This window comes from Trichinella spiralis (assembly GCF_000181795.1).
Source record: "Trichinella spiralis strain ISS 195 chromosome Unknown Scfld8, whole genome shotgun sequence".
Taxonomy (NCBI): Eukaryota; Metazoa; Nematoda; class Enoplea; order Trichinellida; family Trichinellidae; genus Trichinella; species Trichinella spiralis.
The window spans coordinates 196181-211865 of record NW_003526947.1 but is presented as its reverse complement, the minus strand read 5'-3'; the positions used below and the strand labels follow the sequence as shown (position 1 = coordinate 211865).

General features: G+C 32.4%; 4 protein-coding genes across 4 annotated transcripts; 1 reads left to right on the top strand and 3 right to left on the bottom strand.

Annotated features, from left to right (window-relative positions):
- The first annotated feature begins 5078 nt into the window (after positions 1-5078).
- Positions 5079-5560, top strand: Tsp_11733 (hypothetical protein). Its single transcript, XM_003372698.1, has 3 exons — positions 5079-5154; positions 5186-5338; positions 5469-5560. The coding sequence occupies exons 1-3, from the start codon at positions 5079-5081 to the stop codon at positions 5558-5560; spliced, it is 321 nt and encodes a 106-aa protein (XP_003372746.1).
- A 1849-nt stretch (positions 5561-7409) lies between these two features.
- On the bottom strand, positions 7410-8018 carry Tsp_11732 (hypothetical protein). The gene is given in 3 exon segments (XM_003372697.1): positions 7410-7547; positions 7558-7669; positions 7933-8018. 3 exon segments carry the CDS (start codon positions 8016-8018, stop codon positions 7410-7412), a joined length of 336 nt encoding a protein of 111 aa, XP_003372745.1.
- Positions 8019-10213: 2195 nt separating this feature from the next.
- Positions 10214-13068, bottom strand: Tsp_11731 (putative helix-loop-helix DNA-binding domain protein). The gene is made up of 6 exons (XM_003372696.1): positions 12841-13068; positions 11304-11376; positions 10868-11213; positions 10643-10781; positions 10397-10570; positions 10214-10307 (listed from the first exon to the last, which is right to left on the bottom strand). The coding sequence occupies exons 1-6, from the start codon at positions 13066-13068 to the stop codon at positions 10263-10265; spliced, it is 1005 nt and encodes a 334-aa protein (XP_003372744.1). The 3' UTR covers positions 10214-10262.
- An 824-nt stretch (positions 13069-13892) lies between these two features.
- Positions 13893-15517, bottom strand: Tsp_11730 (hypothetical protein). The gene is made up of 5 exons (XM_003372695.1): positions 15448-15517; positions 15053-15215; positions 14814-15000; positions 14225-14470; positions 13893-13997 (listed from the first exon to the last, which is right to left on the bottom strand). Exons 1-5 carry the CDS (start codon positions 15515-15517, stop codon positions 13893-13895), a joined length of 771 nt encoding a protein of 256 aa, XP_003372743.1.
- Between the last annotated feature and the right edge of the window lie 168 nt (positions 15518-15685).

The following is a 15685-nucleotide window of genomic DNA, read 5'->3' as shown; positions in this document are numbered from 1 at the left end:
TAAATCTATCCGGTACACTTTAATACTTTTTATTTTTTCAGTCTTATTTGATCGGAGCCTTTTAAAAATCAAACAGATTTAAATAGTTGAATTTTTTTTATAATCAGTCGCAAAATTGGTAGGCATCCAAGGTAAAAAAAATCTTGTGGTTCAAGATGAAAAAGTCTAACTGTATTTTTTCTGTTTAAAAATTAGGGGAATGTATATATATATAAATGTATATATATGTATTATATTATATTATATTATATTACATTATATTGTTGTGACAGAAAATGTTAAACCAAAAAATATATATATAATGAATCATTATTGCAGTTGAAAAAATTCATTTCTCAATATATTTCTTCATTTTAATAATAAAAATATCATTTTAATATTTTAATTTATTAACTTTGTAATTCATATTAAATTTGTTTTTAAAAAATTAAAAATTATCAAGAGATATTTTAAATATTTTAAAAGTATAATTTATGCATTGTTTCTCCTTTATATACAATTTATTTTTCATTTCAGTGGGGCAGTGAACGTGGCGTAAACGTATCACTTGCCTGGGGTTGTGCAGAGTTGTTATATCGGGGTTCGAGTCCTGATATGAAAAAAGAAAATTGCGGCGTACAGCGCAGCGCAATGACCGTGAGTAGAGCTAACAAGCAGAAGCTCTAATACACAAAACAGGGTTTGGGACGTTCCCAACCCTAGGATCCCTTTTCACAATAAATTTTGAGAATATACAACAAAATGAATCCTCATCACGAAGCAGCATTTACGAGAGCTAAAAGAAATTGATATATGACTTTTTCCATTTTTTGCATATTTTTATGCCTATTTTCACTATATTAGGCTGGTATTCCCACTGCATTTCTTTGGTGAAGAGAAATGTTGATATTCATGCTATTATTTACAAGCCTTCAACTGAAAATGCTTATTTCAGCTAAACGATCTGATCTAATTGACTTGACAAACTGATGATTCATATGACTGCGGTTGCAAAAATTTTTTTAGCTCGTTGTTACTTTTGCCGTTGTGTGTTCACTGTGAAACGCTTATTCCATCCCTATTACTTGCAATGCACACCTAATTTGGTTTTTATTTTGTTTTATTGTTAATGGGATATTCACATAAATCACTAAATCTATCCGCTTACACTCTAATACTTCTTATCTTTTCAGTCTTATTGATCGGTGCCTTTTAAAAATCAAACAGATTTAAACTAGTTGAATTTTTTTAATAATCAGTCGCAAATTGCTAGGCATCCAAAGTTAAAAAAATCTTCTGGTTCAAGATGAAAAAGTCTAACTGTACTTTTTCTGTTTAAAAATTAGGGGAATGTATATATATATAAATGTATATATATGTATTATATTATATTATATTATATTACATTATATTGTTGTGACAGAAAATGTTAAACCAAAAAATATATATATAATGAATCATTATTGCAGTTGAAAAAATTCATTTCTCAATATATTTCTTCATTTTAATAATAAAAATATCATTTTAATATTTTAATTTATTAACTTTGTAATTCATATTAAATTTGTTTTTAAAAAATTAAAAATTATCAAGAGATATTTTAAATATTTTAAAAGTATAATTTATGCATTGTTTCTCCTTTATATACAATTTATTTTTCATTTCAGTGGGGCAGTGAACGTGGCGTAAACGTATCACTTGCCTGGGGTTGTGCAGAGTTGTTATATCGGGGTTCGAGTCCTGATATGAAAAAAGAAAATTGCGGCGTACAGCGCAGCGCAATGACCGTGAGTAGAGCTAACAAGCAAAAGCTCTAATACACAAAACAGGGTTTGGGACGTTCCCAACCCTAGGATCCCTTTTCACAATAAATTTTGAGAATATACAACAAAATGAATCCTGATCACGAAGCAGCATTTACGAGAGCTAAAAGAAATTGATATATGACTTTTTCCATTTTTTGCATATTTTTATGCCTATTTTCACTATATTAGGCTGGTATTCCCACTGTATTTTTTTGGTGAAGAGAAATGTTGATATTCATGCTATTATTTACAAGCCTTCAACTGAAAATGCTTATTTCAGCTAAATGATCTGTTCTAATTGACTTGACAAACTGATGATTCATATGACTGCGGTTGCAAAAATTTTTTTAGCTCGTTGTTACTTTTGCCGTTGTGTGTTCACTGTGAAACGCTTATTCCATCCCTATTACTTGCAATGCACACCTAATTTGGTTTTTATTTTGTTTTATTGTTAATGGGATATTCACATAAATCACTAAATCTATCCGCTTACACTCTAATACTTCTTATCTTTTCAGTCTTATTGATCGGTGCCTTTTAAAAATCAAACAGATTTAAACTAGTTGAATTTTTTTAATAATCAGTCGCAAATTGCTAGGCATCCAAGGTTAAAAAAATCTTGTGGTTCAAGATGAAAAAGTCTAACTGTATTTTTTCTGTTTAAAAATTAGGGGAATGTATATATATATAAATGTATATATATGTATTATATTATATTATATTATATTACATTATATTGTTGTGACAGAAAATGTTAAACCAAAAAATATATATATAATGAATCATTATTGCAGTTGAAAAAATTCATTTCTCAATATATTTCTTCATTTTAATAATAAAAATATCATTTTAATATTTTAATTTATTAACTTTGTAATTCATATTAAATTTGTTTTTAAAAAATTAAAAATTATCAAGAGATATTTTAAATATTTTAAAAGTATAATTTATGCATTGTTTCTCCTTTATATACAATTTATTTTTCATTTCAGTGGGGCAGTGAACGTGGCGTAAACGTATCACTTGCCTGGGGTTGTGCAGAGTTGTTATATCGGGGTTCGAGTCCTGATATGAAAAAAGAAAATTGCGGCGTACAGCGCAGCGCAATGACCGTGAGTAGAGCTAACAAGCAGAAGCTCTAATACACAAAACAGGGTTTGGGACGTTCCCAACCCTAGGATCCCTTTTCACAATAAATTTTGAGAATATACAACAAAATGAATCCTGATCACGAAGCAGCATTTACGAGAGCTAAAAGAAATTGATATATGACTTTTTCCATTTTTCGCATATTTTTATGCCTATTTTCACTATATTAGGCTGGTATTCCCACTGTATTTCTTTGGTGAAGAGAAATGTTGATATTCATGCTATTATTTACAAGCCTTCAACTGAAAATGCTTATTTCAGCTAAATGATCTGATCTAATTGACTTGACAAACTGATGATTCATATGACTGCGGTTGCAAAAATTTTTTTAGCTCGTTGTTACTTTTGCCGTTGTGTGTTCACTGTGAAACGCTTATTCCATCCCTATTACTTGCAATGCACACCTAATTTGGTTTTTATTTTGTTTTATTGTTAATGGGATATTCACATAAATCACTAAATCTATCCGCTTACACTCTAATACTTCTTATCTTTTCAGTCTTATTGATCGGTGCCTTTTAAAAATCAAACAGATTTAAACTAGTTGAATTTTTTTAATAATCAGTCGCAAATTGCTAGGCATCCAAGGTTAAAAAAATCTTGTGGTTCAAGATGAAAAAGTCTAACTGTATTTTTTCTGTTTAAAAATTAGGGGAATGTATATATATATAAATGTATATATATGTATTATATTATATTATATTATATTACATTATATTGTTGTGACAGAAAATGTTAAACCAAAAAATATATATATAATGAATCATTATTGCAGTTGAAAAAATTCATTTCTCAATATATTTCTTCATTTTAATAATAAAAATATCATTTTAATATTTTAATTTATTAACTTTGTAACTCACATTAAATTTGTTTTTAAAAAATTAAAAATTATCAAGAGATATTTTAAATATTTTAAAAGTATAATTTATGCATTGTTTCTCCTTTATATACAATTTATTTTTCATTTCAGTGGGGCAGTGAACGTGGCATAAGCGTATCACTTGCCTGGGGTTGTGCAGAGTTGTTATATCGGGGTTCGAGTCCTGATATGAAAAAAGAAAATTGCGGCGTACAGCGCAGCGCAATGACCGAGAGTAGAGCCAACAAGCAAAAGCTCTAATGCTCAAAACAGGGTTTGGGACGTTCCCAACCCTAGGACCCCTTTTCACAATAAATTTTGAGAATATACAACAAAATGAATCCTGATCACGAAGCAGCATTTACGAAAGCTAAAAGAAATTGATATATGGCTTTTTCCATTTTTTGCATATTTTTATGCCTATTTTCACTATATTAGGCTGGTATTCCCATTGTATTTCTTTGGTGAAGAGAAATGTTGATATTCATGCTATTATTTACAAGCTTTCAACTAAAAATGCTTATTTCAGCTAAATGATCTGATCTAATTGACTTGACAAGCTGTTGACTGATATGACTGCGGTTGCGAAAATGGTCTATTCCCCGAGTTTACTTCAAAGGCATGCCGCTCGACATTTGATTAGCCTTACATTGCATTGGTTTTCATGCAGGCTAAATTTCAATAGATGCTGTTGCGATGAGCTTTATTCGTTGTCGCTAACCTAAATTTTTGCTGGTTGTCATTGTAATGCGTGCTATTTGTCAAAGTTTGATTTCTTGTTAATGGTCAGTTTTCTGATATTCGAAGCTTTACTATTTTATGATATTTATGTGCTAAAATTAATTACAATTAATTATTTATGAAATTCTGTGAAATGGTGAATCCACGTGATCTTTCTTACTAATAGCATCCATAACTTCTAAATTCAATTTATACTTTTATTTGAACTTATATTTAACTTCATCAAATTAAAAAAACAATTAATAGAAAGCACTTTTGAACAAAGTCTTTGAAATGCTGAATAGTATGCACGCAATAAACTAAGTCAGTTTAAATTAAAGTAAAGCGAATTTCTTAGATCTGATCAGCAGTTTTATGAATATAATAATACACAAAAATGAAGCTACAAGCAAATTTGTTAATAAACTTATAATTTTATATTGCTAGTCAGCTTTTAAACGTATAGTTTAGCTAATCTACGTGTAAAAAATAAACTGTAAAGCTTAGAATAAAAAAGTGACCATGAAAAAAAAACCAAAATTTGGCAAATAGAATGCATGAAAATGACAACCAGTGAAATTTTGATTCCGAACAGCGAGTACAATTCATCGCAACAACAAATAATCAAATTTAGCCGCCGTGTAAACCAATAAAATTTATAACCAATCAGAGTTCTACCCAAAATTTACAACCAATCAAAGTGTGAAGCGGCATGTTTTTGATGTATACTCGGGGTCTACCCCTGAAGCAGGCTCCCCGCTGCTGGAACCTGAGATTTTTGGAGTTCCTCAGAAAACAAGATCTGAAAGACAGACCCTTGTCTGTTTGTTTGCCTAAAAGTAAGATCAAAATTGCTTATGACGATTTATGTCGATAATGGAATTGTGGCTGATTTTGACACCGACTAGATGGAACAATTCCTTGCCGTGATGAAAAAGGAGTCGTAAATAAAGCAAGGACCCCTGGACTATGCATCTTACTGCAGATGGCACTGCCAACAACCGAGGTAAAATATGCCGCTGCCAGTGAGCCGCAAAAGACATGATGTGGCTGATGACAATATTTGCTGACGTCACAGTATTGAAGCAGAAACCGATACTGTTTGTGGACAAAATTTGCGTCAACAGTTGGGAATTGTTTCCAAGCACATGAATTGTTAGAGGAAGTGTTGATGAAAGAAACAATTCATGGTGAAACATTACATTCATTATGCTGCACTAACGTGTGGATATGTATAGATATATGGTGTGTGTGTGTGTGTGTGTGCGTGTGAACTACCTTGCGTATTAATAAACTCAATGAGGTTTATTTATTTGTTGTGCTTCTTTGAATCCTATCTCTAGCTACAGTGCTCGTGTTACCTGACCTTACTTCTGTTGTCTCGATTTACGTGATAATACAGATCAAACTAGCTAAAACTCAACGGTTTTCATTCCATAGTCCACTCATGCACTTCTAAATTTGAATACTTTGGAGTTCTTCTAAATAAATTTCATTTTATGATTGAAATTGATATGTAAACAGTGTTCCGCACAAATACTAATATAGGGTGGAATTTGTGTACACACTATCGGCTTGACATTTATATAAACAAACAAAATTAAGCCGACATCATAGGTCCACTTTCTATTTTGAAATTAATTAATTATTTGATATTTTTGGTCGATTTTAAATTGCAAATTTTTTAACCACTTCAATATACGAAAGTTACAGTAAACAGGGATGTTTAGCGGATAAAATGTAAAATTATTAATAAATAAATTTATTAAATGAAATAAAAAATAACTATTTTCTTCTTAACACGATACGCTTCGTTTCACACGCCAAAGCGGACGCAGATTTTTGATAAAATGAATATTGTATTTAAAAGTAATCAAGTTCAAAAATTGCGTGTAATATTTTTTATTGATTTTCTTATCAACAATGCACCGATTTCGCATTGAAGTTTAAGAATTGTTCGTATTAATTATGATAATTTTCAAAAACTTTTCAATTATACTACAAAATTATGTATTAAATATTTCATCAACATACAATTTTGCATAACATTGATGGTATGTTATTTAAAATCTATTCGTTATGTAGAAGTATGTAGTAAAGTTGGAAAAATTGTGTAATTATGCATTATTGCTGATGATGATAAAAGAAATATTTGATTCAATAAAGCATGATAAAGTGAAATAAGCAGCAAATGAAAGAAAGAAGTTATTCAACGACGATGATAGAATTACTAGCAAAAAGTTGGCAGATTGCCAATTCTGCTGATCAAATAAACATTGTGCAATTTTTGAAATAAATTTTTAAAAAAGTGCTTTTTGAATATTTTTTTTAAATAGTACATCTCCATTAATAAAAAGTTTAACTTTTCAATTATTTTTGAAATTCTTCAAAGAATATTTTTAAAATTTAATTCAAAACCTTCATAAAATCAGATGTTAAATTTGATTTTCATATAAAATAAATACATGAAAATGAAATAACAAAAGCATTCACATAGACTGCCGAATTGTTGATTAAAAGTGATAATCATTGGTATTGAAGTTGTTGAATTTGAAAAAGTTGGAAAAGAAATTTGTCATTTTACTGGACAAAAAGTATTCAAAAATTTTCATAAATGATAGATAATTTTGTGGTAATTTTGAATTTTCGCCATCAGCAACAACGATGACAAATGAGTTCCGTTTTGAATGTCGAATGACATGGCCAAGATGATAATTTCCACAACTGCTTGGCCAAGGTCACCGGTAGTGTCGTGGCTTTTTCTCTTTCTTTTTTTTGTTCCTTCAACCCAAACAGCAGCTGGTGGAGGAAAATTATTTTTCTCTTCGATCCGTCGTTATACTGGCATTTCTATTTCTGCATATGCATTTTATCCTCATGTCAGAAAATCCAACTCACCCCAACCCATGCCCCCTCTCCCATGTCTCGTCATACTGTAAATGTTGATGTGTAGCGGTCAACGTTTGACAAACGGCTCGCCGCGGGGTTTCGTCGCCATCTGACGCTTGGAAAATTGTCCGGCGACGTGAAGTCTAAATTCACGGTCCAGGATGGGTCAAGGATCATCGCCAGCTGCCTGGTTGGATTAGATGGCCCCGGTGGGCACCAGAATTGGGCCAAACTGTCGACCCCGAACCGCACGCAACAAACACAGCTTTTTCCATTGAAAAAAAAGAAGCTTATTTCCCAAAGTCCCTAACAATTCGACCCTGGCTAACCAACATTCATCAGGGTCATTGATTACATTCTGTATCATTCGTTCATTCCATTTCGCTTCTCTACGAGAATAATCATTACTGTTTTTTATGCAAAATTTGATTTTTAAATTGAAATATATTCTTATTCAATTTCACAAATAAAAGTGAAAAAAATTGAATTAAAAATTTATCCTATATTGAATGAAGTTGGTTGAAAAACTTTTTCCCGCCAAATTTCTGCATACGCACAACAACAACAACAACAACAACAATAGTAGTGTAAGCTGAAGAATTCGCGTTCTCCATTCAATACAAAGAACACACATCTGGCTATAGCAATTTTGCTAATATCAAAATAAAAATAAAACAAAAAAGAAAAAGCACTTAACGTTCGTTGCTTTTAGTAAGCAATCGTCGGCTTTTAATGGCCGTTGCTGCTTTTTGGCGCGTCGGTTGGGCGGTAGATATCACTTTTGCATCTGCGTTATGCTGCTGTCTGTTATCACGCAACAACAACAACAACAGCCAATTTAAAATCCACTTTCCACCAAAAATATTTTATTCAACATTTGTTTATTCAATACACATCTTTCCACTGTTGAATCAGTCAGTTATCTCATTCAATTTTTTTCCCATTACAATCATTTCACACAATGAAATATACTTTCTTAACGCTGCGGCCATTTTATTTATGTAAAGCAAAATTATTCCATTCTACTTCTTCTTTTAAATAATTCTCTTCAACTTACACTCTGTTTTTTGATATGCAAATTTGCCTTTTCTTTATTTCACTTTTGTTTAGAAAAATTTCGCCAATTTGAACTGACAACATCAAGATTTTATTTTAACAAAACTGTTTTATCTCTTCTATTCTTCTGCTAGAACGTTCATCGCTTATTGAACATTTTTACTTGAAAAATCACCCAGTCAGTTATCCAATTATTATTATTGATTTGATTCAACTTGGGAAGATTGTTATTTTCATTGAAAAAATTAAAAACAGCTCACATAATTTATTTGTCAAATTAGCATATTATTATTATTATTATTTGTACAATTTTCAATTGAAATGTTATCACATTGTTGTTGTGCTCAACACCCACCACAATTCACTTGTGAAATTTTCATTCAACAACATTCGGCTGCACACTTTCACGTCACTGCTATTTAATAATTTTAATGAATACAATGACGCACGAAGAAAATAAATAAATATATGCATAAAATTTAGTTTCAAATAAATGAATGCACTTCAGTTGTTATCAAAAATTGAACAATTACAATTTCTCTTCTGATAATACTTAATAATTAAAAAAACCATCTTCAGTGAATAACTCTTTTTTTTATTTATACATGTTATTTTAATTCAGGCATCAGTTAGTATGGACGGTAAAACAAATATTTAAACAACTTCAGTGCTCGTTGGAAAACGAATAAAATAAATGCCTCTCATAAAGCGGGATAACAACGAGATAATTTTCTTATAATGTCGGTAAAAAAGTCAATTTCTCTCGCTTCATCGGCGGCACAACATGAATACCAAGATAAGTGTCCAACACTTGAATATTGTCAAGTTATACATAAATTATAATCATACATGTAAAAGGAAATCATATAGATAAATAAATACAGATAGAGATATAGATATAGATAGATATAGATACATATATATATATATATATATGTGTATATACGACGCACACCGACACACACATACACGAATATAAGACTATATATACAGATAAATATCTTTCTGGGCATTTACTTCTTCAGGTATATGTGTGTGTACGTGTGTATTCGTTGTCGAGGGAATATATAATTAAAAAAAAAACAATGTACCATATGGACATTACATATTTGGACAGATACAAATAAGAATAATGGAAGCATTTTTTGAATAATATGTAAAGTGAAATTGAATAAAATCCACGTTAAATAAATTAAATAATAAAACTGTCATTTGCACATTGAAACTGGCAAATTAAAGGAATGTAATTAGTGGACTGTTGTGATAGTGGAATTGATCTGGCACGAAGTGAAGCAAGCAAAAATAATCAAGCAAGCACAAGTGTAAAATTTGGGAAGTGAGAACAAGTACCGAATGCACGAATTTGAATAGGACATTTTTTTAAATAAAAGTGGAAAATATTTAAAAAAAAAACATAACATGAACTGATTAATAACAAATATTTTCCGGTGCAATTTGATGAAAGGTGCAGCAAAAATGTATAAAAAATATATTCCATCAAACTGTTCGGTAAAACAAAAAAAAACTGCAAAGTGAATAGCCAATTTTGTAAAACAAAACGATAAAAATTAATTTGGTAAAAGCAAGCAAGCAAGCAAGCAAGCATGAAAGCTAAGAAAAAATAATGAATAGCTTTCCAAGTCCATTTTTTCCGATTTCAGCATGACCCGACCCATCAATCAACAACAGTATGCAGCAAACGGACGGAAGAGCAATAATTTCAATAAAGAGTAAAAAAAAATATAAAATTATGAGCAAAAAACGCAAATAATAATAATAATTATAATAATAATAATACATCATCAGCTAGTCAAATGTGTCGTTTCAGCAAAGCCACTTCCCGTAGCCTGAAATCAAAAAGAAAAAAATGGCTAAATTTGTAAACGGCAAAAAAAAGAAGAATAAATAATGAAAAATAAGAATGTTGCTGTGTTACTGAAACAGGAACAGATGAAAGCAAACGCATCGCATCCATGTGTCCTGGAACAGCGGTATTGGTCATGTGTTGAACGTTGACGTGCGGCGCCATTTTTACATCGGAACCATTTAATTTTTCTTCTTCTCGTCGTTTCAAATGAGCTGCTTTTGGATTCAAATTTCGTTCACGTACCTGAACAAAAGAAAAATATACTGTAAAAAGGGAACAAAATTGAATATTTAAATAAAATTAAATAAAAACAACCTGCTGTTCAAGAGAAGTGATAACGGAAACTGCCTGGTGTAGAATGCCCAATTTGGTCTGCACCTTTTCCGAATTGAGATGTATGGAACACATGCGACCCAATTCTTTGAAAGCTTCATTAATGTCACGGACCCTTATTCTGCAATCAATGCAACAAGTAAAGTTGGGTGGGAAAATTTTCGTCAAAGGTATATATATATTTTACATATACAGAAAGAAACCAACCTTTCCCTGGCGTTGTTGGCGCTACGGCGGTCGCGTTCACGTCGTTCTTTGTCTTCGCCTCCAATCGCGTCATCCGTTTCATTTTGCACGCAACGATTTCGCTTTTTGCCTCCACCGACGCTGGACGATCGAGGCTGACCAATGGACATACTGGACAACGGACCGGCCGTTGAACAAGCGCCCATTGCCCTCAAGTCGTTAATATCCGAATGAATATCGCCACTACCAGCAGCAGCAGCAGCAGCAGCAGCGCCACTACCAGCAGTGGCAGAAGCAGCCGACACGCCGGACGGCAAATCGGAACTCGCATTTGAACTATTCAAATCTGGGGTGTGCCCGTGTAAGCCTGCAAACGTCGAAACATCTTCAACCACTGACGATAATAAAAAGAAGAAGGACAAAAATAAAAAAGCAAATGAAATCAATTTCAATTTACCATTGAACACATTGGACGGACTACTGATACGACTGTCGATCAGTGAGCCGCTTTCTTCTAGCGATTGTTTGCTCTACAAAATAGCACTTGGTTAAATCAATTTTCCTGCATTCTATTGATTTCATTATACCACTACTACTATTACTACTACTACTGGTCGTCAAATGCTGGCATCTCTTGTGAAAAATTTTCCCACTGACCACAACAACAACAACAACAACAAAATCATCACCTACCCACCACACCCACCCACCGCCATAAATTACAATTCAACCAGAACAATCAAATCGAATCGAATCAACAAAATTCTACAGTGCTACACATTCGTATATTTTCACGCAGACAGACATACCAAAAAAAAAGAATACATACATATATATATATATATAGGAAAACGAGAAAAAAAACAATGGAATGCAATGACGTCAGCTTACGTTTGCAACAACAAGAACAATAAAAAAGCAGTTGACAGAAAATAATTGTCAAATGGAAAAAATTTTCACTCATTTCCTACACAGATATTAAAATTAGAATATTGGATCCAAAGTAATATTATCAGTATCATGTTTGTGGAATACATTTTATCAAATTGTAAATCATCAAATATATATATATATTTATTTATTTTTTTTTGTTTTCTTGATCCAACAAGATTGCAAGATCAAGATAAATAATAAAAATGAACAGATTTTCTCCGGCTGAGCAGATTTTAGAAAAAAACAAAAAAGTGCAAAAAGAACGACAAAAGTGAAAAATGAGAGAAAGTGACCAACTGGTACGGAAGATTTTTCTTTTTTCAAAACGTCAAAAGAATCAAGGAAGTAAATGAACAAAATATATAATATATTTATTTATTTATATACTTTCAAAAAAATAAAATAAAATAAAATAAAATAAAATTGTACTTCCAACATGCCAAGCAAATGATAAAGAGGAAAAATAGTAAAAAAAAATTATAAAGAAAAACAAAATAATGCTCCGAAAAATATGCAAAAATTGAATAAGATGAAAAAGAATAGTTCACAGTATGTAATAGGATGATGGATGTCGTTCAAGGTTAAATTTGCAATTGTCAATGGAAAATTTTTCCATACGATGACATCAAGCCATGCATTGATGCATGCATCCAGCCCCCTTCCTTATATTCCCTTCGACTGTTTAATTGAAAATTTGTTCCGTTGGACAAGTTTTTGAAAGAAATTTTTTTTCTTTTTGAAAAACGTGTTGCTGAAGAAGAAGAAGAAGAAGAAAAATCAACGCGGAAGAAGATACTTCCAACTGGCGATTTAGTAACCACCGAAATTAGTAATTAGCTGTTGACCAACCGACACTAAAATGATAACTGTTTGCCAAAAGCCGAGTAGGCAAACAACCGCCTCTCTACTTACTGTTCTTCAGTGTTTGTAAAATTCGACAAATGCAATTACAGAAAATTCTGTTACGTACGTGAACACTTCAATTATACAAATATACACCAGTACACATATTGACAGAATAATTTAAAAAAGAAATTCAATCAAATATTATATTCCATTACCAGTGAAGAAGGATAGACGTTCAAATTTCGATAGCCAAGTGTGTCAGCTGCTGTACCGGGCAAAATTTGCTGTCCGGCATCTGCGGCTACCCAAGAGCTTAATTCTCCCGTAGACAACTGATCAGAATAAATCTGAAATGTAAAGAAAGACAAAGAGAGAAAAAGAAAAATATGATATAAATTAATTTGAATATATTTTTTAATAGAAAAAAGTGAAAAATTGCCCATCTCATACAGAAGCCAATGCTTTTCCCAAAGCTTCGCCAGTTTGTGTTGGATGTAGGCCGCCGAATGCGGCAGCGGCCGGCAAAAATGATGGCTGTATGGTTGGACCAAATTTGACCAAATTATTGGAACCGACCGGTGCCAACGGGGTCAGGTCGGATACGAGAGCATTTGGTAATACGCCACTGTATCCACCGGCGCCGGCCTCAATCATCGTTGAATACGGACTAGCCGGTAAATTGGCCGAATTGAGAACATTGGCCGCTGCTGCTCCCGACGATGCTAACCAATAATCCGGTGTAGTTTCGCCTGAAATTATCCGAGAAAAAAAAATAAATTTTAATTATTCCTTTCATTAGAAAATACAATTTCTCGGTATTTCTATCTATCTATCTATCTATATATATATGTATGTATGCATGTATAACCGTAATATTCAACGTTGGTACATGTTAGAGGTGCTTTGTTGACGAAATGTGTTTGACTCAGTCCAGCAGCACCAGCAGTAGTAGCGTTGATCGGTGTACCAGAAGGTGCAAACTAAAAAATGAAACATGATAAAATGGATAATTTGAACATTCAATTTAAACAAAAAACGAAACTATATATATATCAACAATTACCAAACGTTTTTGATTTTCATTTAATGATGAATAACCAACGTTTGCCTCACGTGACTAGAATTTAATAATAATAATAAATGAAAAAAAATAATAATTTCATAAATTCAACAACAACAACACAAACCCCGGCATCGGTCGTTGTAAGACCATTCCAAACGGAACCTGTCACTGATGGTACTTCAGACATACTGCTGGCGAACAGTTTCAAATGATTCTTCCCTTCCTATTAGCGGCTGCTTTTTCTTTCTTCTTTTCAACAAATTGCTCTTCTTCCGAACAAAATCTAGCGCCGTCGATCGTTCCCAGGCACTGAAGTAAAAAAAAGATACAAACAAACAGACAAATAAACAATGGAGGAAAAAAAATTGCGAATGAATAAGGTGAATTTTTTTTTGGAGTTTATGAAAAAAAAATATATTTAATTCGAATCGATCGATCGACGGAAAGTTAGTTGTAAGCGGCAAATCGATTTCGATCTCTTCCTATTTATCAATCGCACGCGCGGAAAACGGTCGCACAAATTGACTGAAGAAAACAGTTAAATGTAATTTAATTGACGGCCGCCGGCGCCGAATTTTCCATCCAACTCGCCCAACAGCAACGTCCGCCTCGACGCTAAATATTGACACACTCAGCAGAAAGCGGCGGCGGCGGCGGCGCGACGGCAGTGGCGGTGGCGGCAGTGGCGACGGCGACGGCGGCGGCGCCGCGGCGGCGGCGGAGGGTGAATGAAGAAGTAAAAGCTCAATCGGCCAACCAACCAAGCATGCAAAAAGTAATACCTCAATCAACTTATACGCACAACATACGAAATAGCCATTCAAATGATTAATTTAGAAAAAAACAACAACAAAAATATAATTCTGAAAAAATTCATTGAATTAATTAACAAAAATAAACAAACTAATAGACAGACAGACAAATTAACAATATTTACTTTTGAAAAATATTCATGCAATGAAATTGTATAAATTTCAAATTTTTAAAAAAATAATACACTATACATCAATTAATTATTCGATTTGACCAACAACAAAGTGACATTCGCTCGTCGAACATTGCTAACCTTGACCTCGTTCAATTGAAAATAAAAAACAAAAAGAAATAAAAAGGAAAATCAAGAACTCTTCTCGTTCGGCCAAACGAAATTTCCACATTCGTGTCGTTTCCAAACCTCAACTCCTCATACAGTAATACCGTTACTTGGCCGTAATTCAATTCTACCGATAAAATACGAGAAATAACAAAACAAAAATAAAATATAATTTGACAAATCGGTAGAAAATTTTCATACTGTACGCATAAAGGATTTCTTTAATTTTTCAAAAATAAAAAATAATAATAATAAGCAACAACAAATCAACTGTCGTAGCGATGAAAATTTCAGATTTGTTCCGACCGAAGAAAAAAAACGGAATCGAAAAGGAGAACGATGAGACACGTTTTTCAGACGAGACTCGTCGGACGTGTCAACGCAGACGACGCAGCTGACGACCGACAAGCTGAGAAGGCTCACACACGACAAATCTACAGTAACAATACTGACAATGTCAATTGTACTTGATCATCGACATCTGCATAGTAATTGAATTGAACACAAGGTCAGTCAAGTTGAGAAATTTCAAAACGAAACATATACGCACGTACACGCATGCACAAACTTGACGACAACGATCAGACTATTCGATTATGCAAATTTTATTTGAAATTATCAAGAAATTTCATTGAAACTTAAAATCTACAATGAATTCCACATTACTTGTTTCGAAGTTTATTGCATTGAAATACAAAGCGTCACACATACACACACACGCACGCATGTGTGTCATTCATTTGAATATCATACACAGATTAATTGTGAAAACTGTTCACTTGAAACAAATTTCATCAGATAAATTACAATTGATCAGTGTATTTGGAAGACGCAATTTCTTACATATAACTTTCGCTTGTAATTTCATTTATTTAATTATTGATGATTTTTCAACTGAAAATGC